At 39.0% G+C, this 21,782-nt stretch overlaps 1 protein-coding gene and 1 pseudogene across 2 annotated transcripts in view; one reads left to right on the top strand and one right to left on the bottom strand.

Moving 5' to 3' along the window:
* The window catches only part of LOC309629083 (centromere protein U pseudogene), a 385,624-nt pseudogene that overhangs the window by 130,999 nt on the left and 232,843 nt on the right, over positions 1–21,782 (top strand). The gene's annotated exons all lie outside the window — the stretch shown is intronic.
* Positions 1–21,782, bottom strand: part of PP2D1 (protein phosphatase 2C like domain containing 1) — a gene marked incomplete at its 5' end in the record, with an annotated part of 40,409 nt that overhangs the window by 3,497 nt on the left and 15,130 nt on the right. The window contains one exon of the mRNA XM_082393622.1: positions 13,135–14,281. Coding sequence (XP_082249748.1) covers positions 13,135–14,281 — 1,147 coding nt within the window. The remainder of the gene's footprint in view (positions 1–13,134; positions 14,282–21,782) is intronic.

Here is a 21,782-nt window from a genome sequence, read left to right on the forward strand (position 1 = left end):
AGATGATATTTAAGCCTTTTTAAGATGACACGTATGGGGGCTTCCCTGGTGGCGCAGTGGTTAAGAATCCGCCTGCCAATGTAGGGGACACGGGTTCGAGCCCTGCGCCAGGAAGATCCCACATGCTGTGGAGCAACTAAGCCTGTGCACCACAACTACTGAGCCTGCTCTAGAGCCCACGAGCCACAACTACTGAAGCCCGCGTGCCTGGAGCCCCTGCTCCACAACAAGAGAAGCCACCGCAATGAGAAGCCCGCGCACCGCAACGGGTAGCCCCCACTCGCCGGAAGTAGAGAAAGCCGGTGCGCAGCAACAAAGACCCAACTCAGCAATAAAATAAATAAAATAAAATAAAATAGATGATACGTATAGTCAGGCAAAGTGTTCCTTATGCAGAAGGCAATGACATAACTGCCTTCTGAAATTGCTGGGTTGTCTCTTAGTTTGTGAAAAGGAGGAGTGTGCCTGTCAACTTCAGAATGACCTCTAGAATCCCAAACAGAATTCTAGATCTGAATGGGCAAGATCTTTTTTTTTTTTTTTTTTAGATGAGGCCATGAAGGTCATCTACTGTTGAAAATAATGGAAGTTTTAGGAAAGGACTGGAGGAAAGAGAAATGTTATATGGTGGTGAGAAAAGGAAACATCCCTAGGATGCATGAGTGCCCTGGATAAAAAGATGGCTTGGCTTAGAAGCAGCAGCATGAGGAAGAGGAGAGACTTGAGAGCTCGATACTTGGGACTTCAATCCCAGTTTTGTCTGTGTGACTTTCATTAAGTCACTTTATTTCCGTGAGTAACAATTTACCACCTGCAATATTTTTTGTCGAGTTTATATTTAAGGAGGTAATTTAATAAGTAGACACTTGACAAAGGTTATTTTCCTTTGTGTTCCATGAAGGGGGAAAGCAGGTGAAGAGAGTCTATCCAAAAGAGATTGAGATGAAGCTATGGATGTTTCATTTCAGACCCATTTAAAAAAAACATAAAATCCTTACAAAGAGTTATAGGCTTAAGGGAGTAGGTAGGGAGCAGGAACTTGGAACTTGGGAAATGAGGAAATAGTTATTGGAGAAAGAAAAAGGAGCAGTTGAAAAGCAGCATAAACAAACTAAGGGAATTTAAACCCTAGTGAAGTATCCCTAAAATGGAAGCATAGTAGAAATACCTGTAGATGAGGTTAGGAAAACAACTTATATCCAGTTTTTTCAGGATTCTGATTTTGGCAAAAGAGGCTGAAATTGTATGCATGGGTGCCATGTTTTGACTCTTCCTACTGGTGATTAGCATGAGAGCCTTATTGATGTGGAGCTAGTTTTCACTGTATGTTCAAAAGATTCCTTTGATTGTTTTGTAAGATGTGTGTGCATGAAACTCATGTTCACCATTTTCCAACTGGAACCTAACTACTTCACACATCAGTCTGAACTATCTGTCAAATATTTGTTGATTATATTCTCAGAATCCAGTTTGTATATATGTGAGTCCACATATATACAAACCAACATACCCCAAAAAAGGGAGATGGGGAAGAAAAAGTCTATAAAGGTCAGTGTTATTTAAGAATATGTATATGTGTGTGTATATATACATACCTATATATATATATATATATATATTTTTTTTTTTTTTTTTTCCCCTGCTTAAGATAAAGTGATTCTGGAGTTGAATTAGGTTTTAGGGGAAAAAGATGGGGCTGGAAATAATTTTAAAAGCAACTTATTAAACCACTAAGGACAATCACATCTAGAAAGGAAAATCACAACAAATGAAAAGATCTGCAAACGCAGCATCAGTTGTGAATGAGGAAGGTGAAGACACATAAGAATGAAGGGACACCTTAGAAACAGGAAGCTGCTGGTGTTCATTTGAAGTAATGAGACTTTAAAGGACATGGGTTCTGGCTCACTAATGATATAACCATATATAATAAGCCTCAAGCTTCTATTAAAATGGGATTATTCTTACCTTGCAGGTTGTGAGGATTAGATAAAGGAGTCATTGGTAACCTTGAGAAGAAGAGAGAAGAAAGGGGGCTTGAGGAACAAATAAAGAATTGTGAGGGCTTCCCTGGTGGCACAGTGGTTAAGAATTTGCCTGCCAATGCAGGGGACAGGGGTTCGAGCCCTGGTCTGGGAAGATCCCACATGCTGCGGAGCAACTAAGCCCGTGCGCCACAACTACTGAGCCTGCGCTCTAGAGCCCGTGAGCCACAACTACTGAGCCCACATGCCACAACTACTGAAGCCCACGGGCCTAGAGCCCGTGCTCCACAACAAGAGAAGCCACTGCAATGAGAAGCCCGCGCACCACAATGAAGAGTAATCCCCGCTCGCTGCAACCAGAGAAAGCCCGTGCACAGCAACGAAGACCCAACGCAGCTAAAAATTTAAAAAAATTTTTAAAAAGAATTGTGAGTAATAGGGAAGTAGTGGGTAAAGTCATGCTTGGCCTCTGGATCTAGAGTGAGCTCACAGGACAGAGAACAAGGACACTAGGGGAAAAAAGGTAGTTTCTTGGGCCTCATTAAAAGAAAGTATTAACAAATATGTATAATCTAGACATAAAGATACTGGAATAGCAGATACACTAAAACACTCAAATATTATAAAGGAGCAGTAATGTGCCAGTGTGGGTCTTGGATTGACTCTCCCACTGACAGTAGGAAAATATCCTGGATAATGTATATACTTTTAAGTCATATACATTGATGAGCTAGTAAGAAAGTAAAGAATTCTCCCGTCAAAAGAATAATGGCTGAATCCCAGAGTATGCCGAGAGCAAAAGCCAGTTTTTACCTGAGAGCGTTTATTGAGCTGAATAAATGAGCTTAGACTTTTCATGGGGTTATGGAACAGGAAGCAAAACCTAGGGCTTGTTCAAGGTGGGGAAAACTAGTGGTTCTCCCCAACAAAGCTAGGAGCCCAAAGAACCATGCCCTGACTGAAACACTGAACCAAAAATAAATATATGCCTCTCACCCACCACGCAGACTGCCAGAATAATGGACTATTTCAAACTGATGCTGAACAGTGGAGGAAAGAAAGGGAACCACAAAGAATTTGGAACCACCGACCTTTGTGTATGTGTAATCTGGAAAATCTCAAATCGATTATTTAACTCAGATTGATAGTATTAACAAGCAGGGATCAGGCAGTGGTCAGTGCATAGTCAGGATGACACAGGCTTCAAATAAATCCCCCCAAATATAAATTATAGGGGATTTTTCTGCTTCTGGCCAAGATAAAATAACAGTGACTGGATTTACCCTTTCATCTGTGTTGAGACAGAACTGAGAGTCCAGGGAGAGCAAGGCACCTAGAGTTCACCTAGGAAAGAGTACCAGAGGGAAGGATGTTGCACAGAGACTGCCAGAGATCTGAAGAGAAGCCTCCTCAAGTGTTTAGCAGGTTACTGATCAATGTGTGTGTTTGAGGAAACCACCTAACACTGGGAAAGAACTATCTGAGAAGGATTAGAGAGAGTGAGTATGATTTTATTTGGAAAAAAAGAGTCTTTGCAAGTGTAATTAAGTTAGGGTCTTGAGATGGATTATCCAAGTTGGTCCTAAACCCAAGAAGTGTCCTCAGAAAAGAGAAGAGACACACAGGGAGAAGAGTGGGAAGCTAGTGAAGATAGAGGAAGAGATTGGAGGAGTTTTTTGCAGCCACAGGCTAAGGAGTGCCTGGAGCCACTAGAGAAGCTGAAAGAGGCAAGGAAGAATTCTTCCCTGGAGACTTCAGGGGAAACATGGCCTTGCAAACACCTTGATTTTGGTCAACTAGCCTCCAGAACTGTGAGAATGGATTTTCATTGTTTTAAGCTGCCAAGTTTCAGCTACTTTGTTATGGCAGCCCTAAGAAACTAAAACAGCAAGCATGCAAATAAGTAGGGAAATACTACCCATAATAAAATGAAAAATCAATTGAAACCAACCCAGAACTGACGTAGATGATGGAATTAGTAGGCAAGAACTCTCAATGTTATAAGAGCATTGCCTGTGTTCAAAAAGTTAAATACAGACATGGAAGATAATTTTAAAAATCAAACTTCTGAAGATGAAAAATACAAAATTTAAAATGAACAATACACTGGATGTGATTAACAGCAGATTCAATATTGCAGAAGAAAAGATTAGATATTGCAGAGTAAGGATCTCTGAAAATCTACTCCTCAGTAAAAGGAATGAGAGCACTGGCAAAAATTGTTAAAGTCAACTTTTCTAAAATGCTGGAAATTAACCAAAGGCTTGCAAAAATCTGAGAAACATTGAAGAGAAACAACTGCCCAAAAAAGTAGGTAAAACCAAGTGGTCATGGCCTTGTAACTTGGCCTACTTCCAACCACTTCTCTTCAGCTCTGCAATAGCCTTGAAAACCAAACATTTTATAGTGATGCTAGCTCAGAAAATCTACAGTCTAGCAGCCTCTGCAGGAGAAAGGATGGCTTTGGACCTCCCTAAAAATATCTATCCCTGGAGAATTGTCATTATGTGAACTATCTTGCAATTCCCTGAAGAAAGCTCCATTCTCAAATCTTGTCATCATTTGACTTGACTCAGAGCTTACTCTATGCAAATAACTCATCCTCAGTGTGTTTGCCAAGAACAATCAGCAGCAATTGTTTAAAATCACACTTGCCTGAGGCAGTGAAAGCATCTGGGGATGACAAGAGGCTGACCCCCCAAAAAGTATAAGAAAGAGCTGAGGAATGAGAACCTACAGAGGGTTTTGAAAAGCTCATACATACTCCTGGGAAAGCAGAAGAGCATGCACATGTGCAGGCTGTATACATGCCCAGGACCTGAACAAGCCTTAATTTCTCACCTATGGCTAATCTTGATGACTGACCCAAGTAGGAAGTAAAAGCATAGGCAGAGTTGTAAACTGCCTGCCATTTTTTACAAGACAAGCCTCAAAAAAGACAGTGCCTCAGCAAAGACTGGAAGACATACATATTAGTAGTAGGTATTTAAGGAAATCTCCATCTAGTCCTTAGCTGAACACTAAGATAACCAACCAAGCAGAGACTTTGTGTCTGCACACGACAGAATATAGACTCTACAGAATTAGTTCATAAAAGTCACAAAACAAACAGTAGCAACAACAAACCCTGGAGAGGGAGGGGATCTATATTATTTTAAATGTCCAGTTTTCAACAAAAAAAGAGTAATGAGAGAGTAATGAAACATAGTAATGAAAGCATAGCCCATACACAGGAAAGAAAATAAGTCAATAGAAACTGTCCATGAGGAAGTCTAGGCATTAGAATTAACTGGACGAAAAATGTTTTAAAATTTATCAATATGTTTAAAGGAAAATGGGGCTAAAAATTAAAGGAAAGCATGAGAACAATGATCCACCAACCTAGAGACTATCAATAAAGAGATGGAAATTATAACAGAGAAGCAAATCGAAATTCTGGAGTTGAAAAGTACAATGTCTTAAAGGGAAAATTCACTAGAATGAGCTCAGCATCAGGTTTGATCTGGCAGAAGAATCAGCAAACTTGATTGATAAATTGAGATTATCCAGTCTGAAGAATAGGAAAAAAAAAAAGAATGAAGTAAAGTGAACAGAGTCTCAGAGACTTGTGGGACACCACCAAGTATACCAACATATGCATAATGGAAGGAGAAGACAGAAGTGGGAAAACAAGAATATTTGAAGAACTAATAGCCAAAAACTTCCCAAATTGGAATAAAAGCATACAAGAAGCTCAACAGACTCCAAAGAGTATAAATTAGAGGTCAGTACTTAAACACATCATAGTCAAACTGTCAAAAGACAATGAGAAAGAAAGAATATTGAAAGTAGAATGAGAAAAGTGGTACATTACCTACAGCAAAGGGATACTCAATAAGATCAACAATTATGTCTCATCAGAAACCATGGAGGCTAGATAGCAATGGGATGACATATTCAAAATGCAAAACTATCCTTTTAAAAATGAAGAAATTAACACATTCCCAGTTAAAAAAAGACTGAGAGAATTCATCATTAGCAGACTTTCCATACAAGAAATACTAAAGGAGTCTTTCAGGCAAAAATGAAAACACTAGATTGTAACTCAAACCCACACAAAAAAAGAAAGGTAACTACAGTTGTCTTTTAGTATCTGGGGAGCACTGTCCTAGGACACACAACAGATCTGTGGATATTCAAGTCCAATAGACAGCCCTCCATATCTGTAGTTCCACATTCACTGATTCAATCAACCATGGATTGTGTAATAGTGTGTTTACTATTGAAAATATTCTGCATATAAGTGGACCCACACAGTTCAAACTTATGTTGTTCAGGGGTCAACTGTATATAGGTAAATATAAAACAGTAAAAAATGTATTTTATTTTTAACACTTTTATTTTCCTGTCTTATTTAGAAGAAAGCTGCATAAAACAATAATATAAAACTTTATAGGCTTGTAATGTGTAAAGATGTAATTCTATAAAGTAAAAAGAAGGCTGGAGGAAATAGAGCTATATTGGAGCAAAGATGCCATATATATCTTTTGAAGTTGAGTTGGCATTAATACAAGCCAAATTGTTTTTAAGTTAAGATTTTATTATAATCCTCAGAATAGCCACTAAAAATATATATTTTTAAATATATAGTAAAAGAAATACAGGAATTAAAATGAAGTACTAGGAAATATCTAATACAAAATACTCTAATACTCGTCAAGAAAAAGAGGGAGATAACTCAAATCAGTACAATTAGAAATGAAAAAAGAGAAGTTACAACAGACACTGCAGAAATACAAAGCATCCTAAGAGACTACTACAAACAACTCTATGCCAATAAAATGGACAACCTGGAAGAAATGGACAAATTCTTAGAAAGGTATAACTTCCCAAGACTGAACCAGGAAGAAATAGAAAATATGAACAGACCAATCCCAAGTAATGAAATTGAAACTGTGATTAAAAATCTTCCAACAAACAAAAGTCCAGGACCAGATGGCTTCACAGGTGAATTCTATCAAACATTTAGAGAAGAGCTAACACCTATCCTTCTCAAACTCTTCCAAAAAATTGCAGAGGAGGGAACACTCCCAAACTCATTCTATGAGGCGACCATCACCCTGATACCAAAACCAGACAAAGATACTACAAAAAAAAGAAAATTACAGACCAATATCACTGATGAATACAGATGCAAAAATCCTCAACAAAATACTAGCAAACAGAATCCAACAACACATTAAAAGGATCATACACCACGATCAAGTGAGATTTATCCCAGGGATGCAACGATTCTTCAATATACGCAAATCAATCAATGTGATACACCATATTAACAAATTGAAGAATAAAAACCATATGATCATCTCAATAGATGCAGAAAAAACTTTTGACAAAATTCAACACCCATTTATGATAAAAACTCTCCAGAAAGTGGGCATAGAGGGAACCTACCTCAACATAATAAAGGCCATATACAACAAACCCACAGCAAACATCACTTTTTTAATTTTTTTTTAATTAATTAATTTATTTATTTAATTATGGCTGTGTTGGGTCTTCGTTTCTGTGCGAGGGCTTTCTCTACTTGTGGCAGGCGGGGGCCACTCTTCATCGCGGTGCGCGGGCCTCTCACTATCGCGGCCTCTCGTTGCGGAGCACAGGCTCCAGACGCGCAGGCTCAGAAACTGTGGCTCACAGGCCCAGTTGCTCCGCGGCATGTGGGATCTTCCCAGACCAGGGCTCGAACCCGCGTCCCCTGCATTGGCAGGCAGATTCTCAACCGCTGCACCACCAGGGAAGCCCCCAAACATCACTTTTAATGGTGAAAAACTGAAAGCATTTCCTCTAAGATCAGGAACAAGACAAGGATGTCCACTCTCATCACTATTATTCAACATAGTTTTGGAAGTCCTAGCCATGGCAATCAGAGAAGAAAAAGGAATAAAAGGAATACAAATTGGAAAAGAAGAAGTAAAACTGTCACTGTTTGTAGATGACATGATACTATACATAGAGAATCCTGAAGATGCCACCAGAAAACTACTGGAGCTAACCAAGGAATTTGGTAAAGCTGCAGGATACAGAATTAATGCACAGAAATCTCTTGCATTCCTATACACTAATGATGAAAAATCTGAAAGAGAAATTAAGGAAACACTCCATTTACCATTGCAACAAAAAGAATAAAATACCTAGGAATAAACCTACCTAGGGAGACAAAAGACCTGTATGCAGAAAACTATAAGACACTGATGAAAGAAATTAAAGATGATACCAACAGATGGAGAGATATACCATGTTCTTGGACTAGAAGAATCAATATTGTGAAAATGACTATACTACCCAAAGCAATCTACAGATTCAATGCAATCCCTATCAAATTGCCAATGGCATTTTTTACAGAACTGGAACAAAAAATCTTAAAATTTGTATGGAGACACAAAAGACCCCAAATAGCCAAAGCAGTCTTGAGGGAAAAAACGGAGCTGGAGGAATCAGACTCCCTGACTTCAGACTATACTACAAAGCTACAGTAATCAAGACAATATGATACTGGCACAAAAACAGAAACATAGATCAATGGAACAAGGTAGTAAGCCCAGAGATTAACCCACGCACCTATGGTCAACTAATCTATGACAAAGGAGACAAGGATATAAAGTGGAGAAAAGACAGTCTCTTCAATAATTGGTGCTGGGAAAACTGGACAGCTACATGTAAAAGAATGAAATTAGAACACTCCCTAACACCATACACAAAAATAAACTCAAAATGGATTCTAGACCTAAATGTAAGACCGGACACTATAAAACTCTTAGAGGAAAACATAGGAAGAACACCCTTTGACATAAATCACAACAAGATCTTTTCTGATCCACCAACTAGAATAATGGAAATAAAAACAAAAATAAACAAATGGGACCTAATGAAACTTAAAAGCTTTTGCACAGCAAAGGAAACCATAAACAAGATGAAAGGACAACCCTCAGAATGGGAGAAAATATTTGCAAATGAATCAACGGACAAAGGATTAATCTCCAAAATATATAAACAGCTCATGCAGCTCAATATTAAAGAAACAAACAACCCAATCCAAAAATGGGCGGAAGACCTAAATAGACATTTCTCCAAAGAAGACATACAGATGGCCAAGAAGCACATGAAAAGCTGCTCAACATCACTAATTATTAGAGAAATGCAAATCAAAACTACAATGAGGTATCACACCAGTTAGAATGGCCACCATCAGAAAATCTACAAACAACAAATGCTGGAGAGGGTGTGGAGAAAAGGGAACCTTCTTGCACTGTTAGTGGGAATGTAAATTGATACAGCCACTATGGAGAACAGTATGGAGCTTCCTTAAAAAACTAAAAATAGAATTACCATATGACCCAGCAATCCCACTACTGGGCATATACCCTGAGAAAACTATAATTCAAAAATAGTCATGTACCACAATATTCATTGCAGCTCTATTTACAATAGCCAGGACATGGAAGCAACCTAAATGTCCATCAACAGATGAATGGATAAAGAAGATGTGGCACATATATACAGCGGAATATTACTCAGCCATAAAAGGAAATGAAATTGAGTTATTTGTAGTGAGGTGGATGGACCTAGAGTCTGTCATACAGAGTGAAGTCAGAAAGAGAAAAACAAATATCGTATATTAACGCATGTATGTGGAACCTAGAAAAATAGTGCAGATGAACCAGTTTGCAGGGCACAAGTTGAGACACAGATGTAGAGAACAAACATATGGACACCAAGGAGGGAAAGTGGTGGGGGGTGGGGGGGGTGGTGTGATGAATTGAGAGTTTGGGATTGACATGTATACACTGATGTGTATAAAATGGATGACTAATAAGAACCTGCTGTATAAAAAAATAAATAAAATTAAATTAAAAAAAAAAAGGATGACTAATCTTAGTTGAGGAAAAAGAAAAAAAGAAAGCAGTAACGGAGGAATAGAAAAACAAAAGAGATATATATAGAAAACAAACAGCAAAATGTCTGACATATATCCTACCCTATAATTAATTACATTAAATGTAAATGAATTAAATACTTGAATCAAAAGGCAAAGATTGGCAGAATGGAAAAACAAACAAACAAACATGGTGGCAGGCTGAATAGAATCCCCAAAGATATCAGAACCTAATCTCTGGAGTCTGTAAATGTTACTTTATATGGCAAAGACTTTGAAGATGTGATTAATGATCCTGAGATGCTTAACACTGGATTGTCTGGGTGGGTTCTAAATTCAACCACAAGAGGGAGATTTGGCTACAGACACAGAAGAAGGAAATGTGCATATGGATGCACATTTGAGATCAGAGTGATGTGGCCACAGCCCAAGGAATACTGGCAGCCAAGCAGAAGGTGGAAGGAGCAAGGAACAAATTATTTCCCACATCCTCTGGAGGGAGCACTGCCATGAAGACATTGGGCCAGTTATGCTGGTTTAGAACTTCTTGAACTGTAAGAGAATAAATTTCTGTTGTGTAAGCCACAAAATCTATGGTAAATTTGTAACAGCAACCACAGGAAACAAATACAAACAAGATCCAACTATATGTTCTCTAAGAAGACACTTGATTCAAAGACAAAAAGATGGGGAGAAAAGGCTATATCAGTGAATATACTAAAAACCATTGAACTATAGACTTTACCTGGATGAATTGTGTGCTTTGTGAATTGTATCTCAATAAAGCTATTAAATATAAAATCACTGGGGAAAAGGATTTAAGGGATCAAATAAGAATCCCATATGTTTATAAGGGACTAGTGTGGTTAATTAGAAATGTAAAAATTTGTGGTTTATTTGATGTTATGAGAAAAGTGTAATTATGTATGCTGTATTAATATGTTTGAGTTTTAAGCCTGTGAGGATTAACTGAAGTAAAATAAGAGAGCACCAGGAGAAGTGATAAAATGCAATATAAATGAGAAGTGCTAAGAACAAAAAGTCAAGAATGTCTGTTTGGAAGGATCTTTTTCCACATGCACAAATTCAACACTTATTCAATGACTGTATCACCACACTCATGTTTCATTATAAAGTGAGGTGGAGTTTTTTTCTTGGTTTTAATTCCAGAGTTGTGATGATACTGGTATTTGACAAATTTCAAACAAGAAAAATGAATTCCCTTGCTATCTTTATAGGTCTTGTTTTATAAAATACAAAACATGCCCTTGATAAATTTGTGCGAACATTTATTTTTTGTAACTCATTTAAATTACTTTCTTTTAGGAGCACTTTTGTATCATAAACCATGACCTCCCTTTCACAAGTTGGATTTTTTCCCCCTACTTATTTGTTTCTATTAGAATGAAGGATGCCCAAATGAAAACACTTTAACACAGTTATGTATGTAAGCCTGTAAATTAGATCCAAAAGATGTTTGACCTGGAAATTAGAACCTGCCAAACAACAGTGAGCTTGGAAGTAATGAATCATAGTAAACTGAACATTTGATGATAGTATCTACTTATTGAGTATCTCATATATTTTCCTTTAATTTTCCAGGAACCATGATATCAAATGATATTTTCTAATAAAGGTCCCAAGTCCAAGGATATGGGTCAGTTCCCAGATTAGTCTGAAATCTGAAAACTCTCCATCCATGAAGTAGGCCTGCTCTGAAGCACTTTGGAACCTCAGGGCAGAGCCTGAGAAATGGCAAATGCTCCGAGGAAATTGGCATTGCACTTGGCTCCATGGTATTGCTTAATCTGGTGTGCTCATTTTGGGCTCACAACCAGAGTTAGATCAGAAACAGGCCGGCTTCCAGGGACCTTGACATTGTGATGGTCTTGGTGAGTATATCTGGCCCTGGTGTGGGCCAAAGTCCCACTCCCTGAGGCCCAGGCTCCTCAGACTCTGGAAGCAATCCCCTTCAGAGGCAGTTTGATTTCCAGCTCCAATTCCTATTACCTCTGACACCTTGAACAAATAATTTCACCTCTCCGAGTTTCTATTTTCTCATCTGGGCAATTGGGTCAACACCACTTAGAAATGGCGGCAGGGGTTGGGAAGGAGAACAGATGTGGTTTAAGGGTCCAAACTTGCAACAAGCAGTAAATACATCTTAGAGGTCTAATGCACAATATTGGGAACAGAGAGAACGTATATATTTTAATCATCAAACTTGCTAAGAGACTGGAACTTAATTTTTTCAATCACTATAAAGAAATGATGATTATGTAATGTGATAGAAGTGGTAATTATCGCTACAATGGCAATCATGTTACAATATAAAAATGTATCAAATTAACATGTTGTGCTTCTTAAACTTACACAATGTTACATGTCAAATATATTTTTTTAAAAACAATACTTAGATATCTTTAGATATCAGAGTTCTTGGAAGACTACATGAGAAATTACTCTGTACGCAATATTCAGTGAGTGGACACTGTCATTAATAATAATTCTACCGAGGAAAGGGGTGGTGGAACCCTAGTTAAGCATCTCATGGAAATGAGCATGGAACTCGGGTTAACTTGGCTAAAACTGTTTTACCTCTGGGCTGTCCATTTTGGCAAGCTCCTTAGCTAGAACTTTAGCACCGCATGTCAAAAGAATTGCTTCTTGAAATAAAATTAAAAGAATCCAGCCAAAATTTTTGGAGAAGGAAATACACGCCTATAAAACTGAATCATGAACGATTGTTTTTCCTAAGATGAAATCGATGCAACTTGGCCAGTGAGCACAAGAATGACCTGTTGCAAATATGTTAGTTACCAGAAAAACTGACCAGTTTGAGCAGCTATACTAATAACACTCAAAGAACTTTCCATTCTCCCGAAAAAGGGAAGTGTGGGAAATGTTTTGGTTTCATTCCGATCTGAGCAAATGTAATAGATTTGCTTTGCCTTTATCAATAGCTGTGTTGCTACCCCATTTAGAAAACGTCATGTTTTGGTCACGTTATTTCATGTACGTGCCTCCTTGAGACATAATTACAATTCGTTTTGTGCCTGCAAATCTACATTTAAACTGTGGTTATTGATCGTTTCTTAAATTGGTCAGTGAAATATCTAGGCACTAGTAAGTCATTAAATAATAGGTCACTAGATAATTCTGGAAGCAAGAGAGGTTTTGCTGCCAGGAATAAAACATGTTAAGGTGTAACCTGGTACCATTCAATATACATACCAGTGTTTGCAATATGTAGCACTCCAGAAATTATTTTCGGCATCCCCTGGAAAGGGACCAAAGCATCAAGGTCACTGAATCTTCTCCAAGACTTCTTAGCTTTGGGACTTTTAATGTTGCCTTCCAATATGCAAGTAACCGCAGAACAGCCGCTCCATCGAGCCCTGGACACTTCCTTCCTTCCAAGACGTAAAAGCCTGTCCATTCTCCAAAATGCTTTTGCAAAGGCTTTGTGTATGTTCTCATACTCACTTTTCAATGCTTTTGTCTTTTTCTTTATGGAGGAGAAGGAGTCTTCTATAGCTCTGTAGTCTTCTCTAAACACTGTGTGAAAAGAATTGATTACTTTTTGCTCTTCAGGGGTCATTTGGTAGGAAGGATCAAGTCTGGAAAGTTGGTGGAGAAGTAAAACTGGGAGTTCCATTGATGTCAAATCTGCTGCCGAGGCACCGTGATGTCCATCAAACAAACCAAAAAAACACACGTTGGGTTTGTTGCCAAAATTATTCACGACAGTGAATTTATCATTCATGTCAGCTCTCCATGTAGAATTCCTGTCTTCGCAAATGGCTGCTCCTTTAATTAATAGGTGACAGATTTTTTGAGGATATATTGAGCTCTTGTGAATGTTATCAATAATCTTATAGTATGCTGGTATTTGTTTCTTCCAAAGAAGCTCAAAAGCATTATTAATGCTCTGTAAGATTTTTTCAGTAAATGCAAAAGATGACAATAGTTTAGCAATGATGGACTGCCTCTGATCAGCAATCGTTGAGAGCCCTGGTTTCTTCCCACCCATCCACTGAAAGCCCAATGTAGCCAGAGCTACATGCTGCTTTTTATGGAGGAATATTCCAGGTAGGTCAATTTCATGCTTGCATATGGAACAGGGAAATGTGATCATCTCATTATAGACCTGCACTTCGTGTTTTTCAGAGTCTTTTGATGGTCTCTTCTTTTTCCTTTTAAAATGCTTTCTTCTCCATGTAAGTGGGACTCCCTCATCTGAATCATATGTCAGTTTTCTTGTGTACAATTGCCTTGATTTCCAAAACACTCTGCAAAAAGGATAAAAGATATTTACATGCACTGAAAATCTCTTCAAGCAGGCCCCTATCTTTGCAATTTGCTTTGGCTCCTTGAGATTTTATATCGGCCTAGAATATTCTTATTCCTCTTTCTATGATTCCCCCCCAAAACACATAGTAAGTACTTAAGGAATTGGTGCTTGGCCTGTGTAGGCCCAAATGAAATTTGGCAAAATCTCCAGAAGGTCAGCTAGACCTCAAAGAACAAATACTCAGATAAATCAGCACAATATTTTATCTAGGCAAGTGAAGGTATATGCTTGAGACCTAGGAATGTGATTTCAAATAAAAGCATAATTATTTTTGTATTTGATTTTGTCCTAATAATAAAATAATTTTATTTATATAATAATATTATATAAAGAAATATAATAATTTTTAAAAAAACACTTTTGTCCTAATTAAAGAGTTCTCAAGAAAATGAATGGGAGATGCCAAAACCAAGCAGAATGATGAAAAGAATAGATAGTAAGGACAGAATTTTTTAGGACTGCAAAGGGAAAGAGGTATGGCCTGAGGAAAGGAAAGGAGCTGGATGATAAATTTCCAGAAAGCAGACACCCTTTCTTACACTCCTTCCTATCTGAAGCATCTACAACAGTACTCAGCACATGAAGCCATTTGTATCCATTTTTATGGGCAATTCCTAGGGCAGGAGATCTTTGAAAGGGCCTGTGGAGGTATGAGAGACCTGAAAAAAAATGCTTTGGTTACAAAATATTTTAAAACCTGAAAAATCAAAGTTAGTGACTTTAAATGTTTATGAAATGTGATATCTTAAAACCAGCTAACTTCCAGATGCAAACTAGTATTATATATATAGGATGCATAAACAACAAGGTCCTACTGTACAGCACAGGGAACTATATTCAGTATCCTGTGATAAACATAATGGAAAAGAGTATGAAAAAGAATATATGTATGTATAACTGAATCACTTTGCTGTACAATAGAAATTAACACAACATTGTAAATCAACTATATTTCAATAAAATAAATTTAAAAAATGAAAACAAACTTATGGTTACCAAAGGGAAAAGGAGGTGGGGGAGGGATAAATTAGGAGTTTGGGATTAACAGATACAAACTACTATATATAAAATAGATAAACAACAAGGCCCTACTGTATAGCACAGGGAACTATATTCTATATCCTGTGATAAACCCTAATGGAAAAGAATATTAAAAAAGTATACATATGTATAACTGAATCACTTTGCTGTACAGCAGAAACTAACACAACATTGTAAATCAACTATACTTCAATTTAATTTAAAAAAATTAGCTAACTTCAACTCAACTCACATATGAATTGTATTTGATATGGGTATATTTAGTCTGCTCCTTTCCTTATGTGTATTTAATTCCCTGATGTGCACAACTCTATTGGATACAGCTACTCATCCCTACAGTAAAATTTCATTTACAAATTTCCACTTCATACATGCTCATTGAACTATCAGCCTATTAGCAAGCTTTCCTGGCTTTGCCTCTCCAACCAATTTTGGTTTCTTTTTTCTGTTTGTTTTTCTATTTTTAACTTTTTCTTTATTCAGTTATCTTAATTAAAACAATATATTTTATTAATGTTGTCTATAAAATGTACAAATATTTGAATTTAGCAGCAGAAAACCTCCCTAAGAATCTAAAAGAAACTTGTTTCTTTTTTTAATGGAAAATTTTAAAATCACACAAAAATGGAAACATATAATGAGGCCCCATGTACCCATCACCAGCTTCAACCATTACCAACATTTTTTCACTCTCGTTTCCTCTGGGTCCTCAGCCACGTTATTTCATTTTACTCATTTTTACTGGAGTATTTTAAAGCAAATCCCCCAATTCTATCAATCTCACTCATCGATATTTCAGTATTTAGACAGCATCCATTCACTCCTTCAATACCTACAACAGGCCAGCTACTGTGCAGCTACAGTGCAGCTTACAAATAAGGCTGGTGTCTTGCCCTTGAAGCTATGAGGGGAGGAGTCTATAGTTCCACCCATGTGCTCATACAAAGAACCAGACAGGTCAGATGAAGCCAGGACAGAGCCCCATGACAGGGCTCAACCAGGGGCCCAACTTTCATCTGGCTAGGAATGGCGCCATGACACTTGAGAAGCTGACCTAGAAAAAAGCTCAGTTGAGAAAGAGTAGCAAGGGCTCCAAGGCCAAACCAAAGGGATGACCAGTTAGCAGGCAGAAGGAGGAAGGGGACCCAGCCAAGGAGGTGGACAGGCACGCAGAGAAGTAGTGGAAAAAATGTGTACTGGCAAAGCTTTCCAGCCCTTCTGACCAAAATGTATATCAAATATTTGTAAGTTGCTATTATTCGGTAATATTCATATAAAGGATACAGTTTTTCTGAGGCTTGTGGAACTGTTGGGACAATATATAAGGCATACCAATTCTATAGTTAGACCTAGAGTCATCAGACAAAAATAAAGTTATATCAGAATTTTATTTTCCTATATATAGCCATAATACAACTCCCTCTCACATGGAGCCATTCTTAGAAGGTAATGCATCTTCATATAATCGTTCATTCATTCATTCATTCAACAAACACTTGGATGTCTGCAATTTGCCAGGTACTGGTTTATTTGCTTGGGATAGAAATGTGAACGAAGGCATTTTCTGTAATGAAACTTATATTCTGATATGAAAGACAGACAGTAAATTAAGGAAACATGGAAACATGTAATATCAGAGATAAGTACTATCATGAAAAATATAGCAGAATAAAAGTAGAGAGAGACGGAAGCCCTTTTTGTATTAGGTAGTCAGAGGAATATACCACTCCTCCACGTACATAGTCTAACAGGAAGCCAAAGTTTCATTTGATGACTGAGAAAGTGGAGGAAAAAGAAAACTGCAGATATAATTGTTCGTTGACTACATTTGTTATCCAGTACAAATGAAGAAACGTTACCTGAAAGCACTATTAACTTCCATGTTCCTTTGGGATTGCCACCATCCTTTGCCCTCTCTTTACCACCTTTCCCAGCCTCTGTTCCTCCAACCTGGCTAGTGTTGGCAGTGGTAGGAGTGGAGGGGTGGGTGATGGTGGTGATGGTGGTGATGCTGGTGGGAGGGTCCCCTGACTTGCTGGTGGACCTCTCTGCGTGGAATGTTTGCTACATCACCTGGAACCTCAGTCAGAACTCACTCTATGATTCTGAAGCACTGTGAAGCAATAAGGTCGCAAATTGTGTTAAGTAACAAACTTGTCTTTGAAATTTCTGAAAGAAGGATCATTCATTGAATAGACTGCCTTATGCCTGCATACTAAGACTTAAAAAATGAAAAGAGTGACTATCAATTAATGTACAGCTGTCTTCCCACTCAGGGGTAAGGTATCTCAAGCCATCTCTCCAGGACACCCCTTCCTACCTGCCCTGGAGGGTCTCCCCATCCCCACTCCCATCCTGCCACCCCAAGTCACTGCTTGAAAGGTACAGGCTTTTTGTTTTTTGGACTGTCTTTATTTCTTGAGGCTGACTTTATTCCTGGTCGATATCTTTAGTTCCTAGGTTCTTAATCCACAGCGGCCTTCCACTTTCTCACCCCAGGCCTGGATTAGAACTAGAGTCTTAGAACAGCTTGTTTGCATATTGAAGAAGACTGAACAAGCCCGACTACTTACCGGACATCACCACAAGCACGTATCCCAGTCAACCCCAAATTAACATGTCCAAAATGGAACTCACCACCTTTCCTCCAGAATCATCTCCCACCATTAACTTGGTTAGGCTAGAAATTATGTTTTCCAGAATCCTTTTCCCTGTGTGGTTCCAGGTTAGACTTGCAAGAAAGGAATTTGGGGGCAGGACATCTGAACTCCGCTATGGTTCAATGAGATGACCCCAGATGCAGAGGTGCCTAGCAGGTCCAGCTTGTCCTCGCTCCCTCTACGTTGCCAACAGCAGCCCCAGATCCACCAGCAAGTGGACCCCCAAAGGCAAATACTCCCTCCAGATTCCTCCATCAGCATGCCTTCTGTGGTCCTACTTCAGTGGCTGGATATCCTTGGCTTCTCAGACTGGCTAGGGACTCCTCTGGTCCTTCCAGCTCCCTTTCCCAGATGTTCAGTTGCCCGGCTCCTTCCACAAATCGTGTGAGGTCAGATTTCAACAATGAATTCATTTTTTTTTTTTTTTTTTTTGGTCTGCGCCAAACGGCATGTGGGATCGATCTTAGTTCCCCAACCAGGGATCAAACCCATGCCTCCTGTATTGGAAGGCCACAGTCTTAACCACTGGACGGCCAGGGAAGTCCCCCAGAATGAATTCCTTATTCCATAATTCCTTCACACCACTCCTGCAGGTGTACTGCCTGCTCACTCCCAGCAGCTGTATCACACCCATGCCACGTCAGTGTGGGAAGCTTACCGAGGCGGTTCTTTCAAGCAAGTCCTGAATCTCCTGTCAGCTCCAGCTCCCGGGCGGGGTCAGGTATCTCTCTCGGGGTGGCTGAGTGTTCATATCTCCACATGCAGCCCTCAGGCCCGCTGGTGATTAGGGTTGTAGGAAAACCTCCTTACAAAAGTGGCTTAGGATCAACTTCTTTCCTGAGAGGCAAAAATAGAGAAAACATATTCCTGAAATACTTTGCAAGGGAGCAGTTGGGTCTATCTCTACGTGGATTCTCAGTAGCTTCTTTTCTTCCAAAGTGTATTTGCTGTCTGTTAATTTTGTCTATTAATTGATTAATTATCTTATGTTATTTCTTTTATTGACAAAAACATGTACTTCTATTTGTTTATTAGACACCCAATGACACCTTTTTAAAATAGTCAAACAGTACAGAAGTATGTAGAGGAAAAGAAGAGATCTTCCTTTCCCCAAAGTTACCACTGCCAAAAATTGGGTGTAAATTGTTCCAGACCGGTTTCTATGTATTTTCATATGTATGTGCATGAAAACATAGACACAGTCTAATTTGAAATTCAGGTTTAATTTGCTTACAGTCAGTTGCAGAAATTCTAAATGTACAGCTTGATGAATTTTTATACAGGAATACACTTGTAGACTCCATTAAGTCTTGTTTTCTTTTTTTTTTATTAATTAATTAATTTATTTTTGGCTGTGTTGGGTCTTCGTTTCTGTGCCAGGGCTTTCTCTAGTTGCGGCGAGCGGGGGCCACTCTTCATCGCGGTGCACGGACCTCTCACTATCGCGGCCTCTCTTGTTGCAGAGCACAGGCTCCAGACGCGCAGGCTCAGTAGTTGTGGCTCACGGGCCTAGTTGCTCCGCGGCATGTGGGATCTTCCCAGACCAGGGCTCGAACCTGTGTCCCCTGCATTGGCAGGCAGATTCTCAACCACTGCGCCACCAGGGAAGCCCCAAGTCTTGTTTTCTGTATCTTAAAAAATAACATGGCAGCATAATCATAATATTATTCTGTAAATGTTTCCCATCACTTACTAGTATGGGGTCTAGTATGGGGTGATGATTTTTTAGGTTGATAGTCAGTACCTATCAACCTACCCCATTTTTTTTTTTTTTTTTTTCCATGCTGCATGGCCTGTGGGATCTTAGTTCCCCGACCAGGGATCAAACCCTGCTCCTCGGCAGTGAGAGTGCTGAGCCCTAACCACTGGACCGCCAAGGAATTCCCCCTACCCCATTCTTTTTAACCACTGTATTATATTCTACAGTAAGTGTAAACATGTAACATAGATTATTGAACCATTTACCTGTAATGATGGAAGTGGTTGCTTTTGTTCTGTTTTGTTTGCTATAATAACATTACAATGAACATGAACACAGCGGTCCAGGCCTCTTCATGTGGTGCTGCTGCTTGAGGGATGTCCGACCCACGGAGAGTCAACACGGCAGAATGGAAGTAGCAAAGGCTTAGGAGCACGCCGGCTGGACTCGAATCCCAGCTTGCTGCTGGCTTGTTGGTGCTCTTAGGTTATCTAGCCATTTGGGACCCCAATTTTGTCAGTGGTGAAATAGAGATAATATTAGGAACCTTGCTGGCTGATGTGAAATGAGCGATGTCTGTCAAACACTGAGCACAGTGTACAGCATAGATGCTCAATACGTAATTGTTATTATCATTAATATTAACTTAGTAACGTTATTTAGTCTCCCCACGTTCCACAACCACCTCTGCATAAACATTTCCATTAAATTCTCTCCCCATGATCTACTTTCACCTATTTGTTTCTTTCTGCTCACTTTCGGCCCTGCTTATGTCTATATCTATCCTCACCACCCTAGCTCCATGTCACCTTTACACACACACACACACACACACACACACACACACATATGTAATATGTACATATACATGTTTCAAAAGCAACTTAAAAGAGTGGGCAGGAAACGATGCAAAGCTATTTCAGAGTCTTAAGACTTTAATAGTCTTTTTTTTTTTTTTTTTTTTTTAATTTATCTTTGGCTGCATCAGAGCTTAGTTGCGGCATGCAGGCTCTTCGTTGTGGCACGCGGGCCTCAACTCTAGTTGTGTGGGCTTAGTTGCCCTGCGGCATGTGGGATCTTCCCAGACCAGGGATTGAACCCACATCCCCTGCATTGGAAGGTGGATTCTTAACCACTGGACCACCAGGGATGTCCCAAGCCTTTAATATTCTTGAGAACATCATGTGTCCACTAAAATGACAACTTGTACTAAGTTTGCCCAAATATAAAGAAAAAACAAAGCAACCTTCTAAGGTGGAGGATTACATAATTAATGTACAAAAAATAATTTGAAATACAAGAGAAAAGAGAACCCACTAGATATTACAACAAGAAAATAATTTAATTAGAAATAAACCCGGGACTTCCCTGGCTGTGTAGTGGTTAAGAATCAGCCTGCCAATACAGGAGACACGGGTTCGATCCCTGGTCCGGGAAGATCCCACATGCCGCGGAGTAACTAAGCCCGTGTGCCACAACTACTGAGCCTGTGAGCCACAGCTACTGAAGCCTGCGTGCCTAGAGCCCATGCTCCGCAACAAGAGACGCCACCGCAATGAGAAGCACGCTCACCGCAATGAAGAGTAGCCCCCGCTCGCCGCGACTAGAGAAAGCCCGCACGCAGAAATGAAGACCCAACGCAGCCAAAAAAAAAACCAAAAAGAACGTTTAAAAAAAAAAAAGAAATAAACTCAAAAAAAGTATGAGGGAAAAATTCATATGAAAAAACTGTAAAACACTACCAAGAACATAAAAGAAAATACGAATAAAGGCAAAGACTCATCTATGTTTTGGATTGGAAAACTCAATATTGCATAGATGTCACAAACATGGGCGAGGATGTGGAGCCATGAGAACTCCTAAACAATACACTACTGATGGGAGGGAAAATCAGGACCATCACTCCAGAAAACAGCGTTGCCCTACCCGGTAAGTTGAAAATCCCAAGGACCTGCAAACTATGGCCTGTGGGCCCATCTGGCCTCTACCTGTTTTTATGTAGCCTGCAAGCGAAGAATGGTTTTTACATTTTTAATTGGTTGAAACAAACCAGAAATACAATATTTTGTAGCATGTGAAAGTTATTCAAAATCCACGTATCAGTGTTCACAAATGAAATATTAAAACA

Source organism: Balaenoptera borealis (assembly GCF_965194805.1).
Source record: "Balaenoptera borealis genome assembly, chromosome: 5".
Taxonomy (NCBI): domain Eukaryota; kingdom Metazoa; phylum Chordata; class Mammalia; order Artiodactyla; family Balaenopteridae; genus Balaenoptera; species Balaenoptera borealis.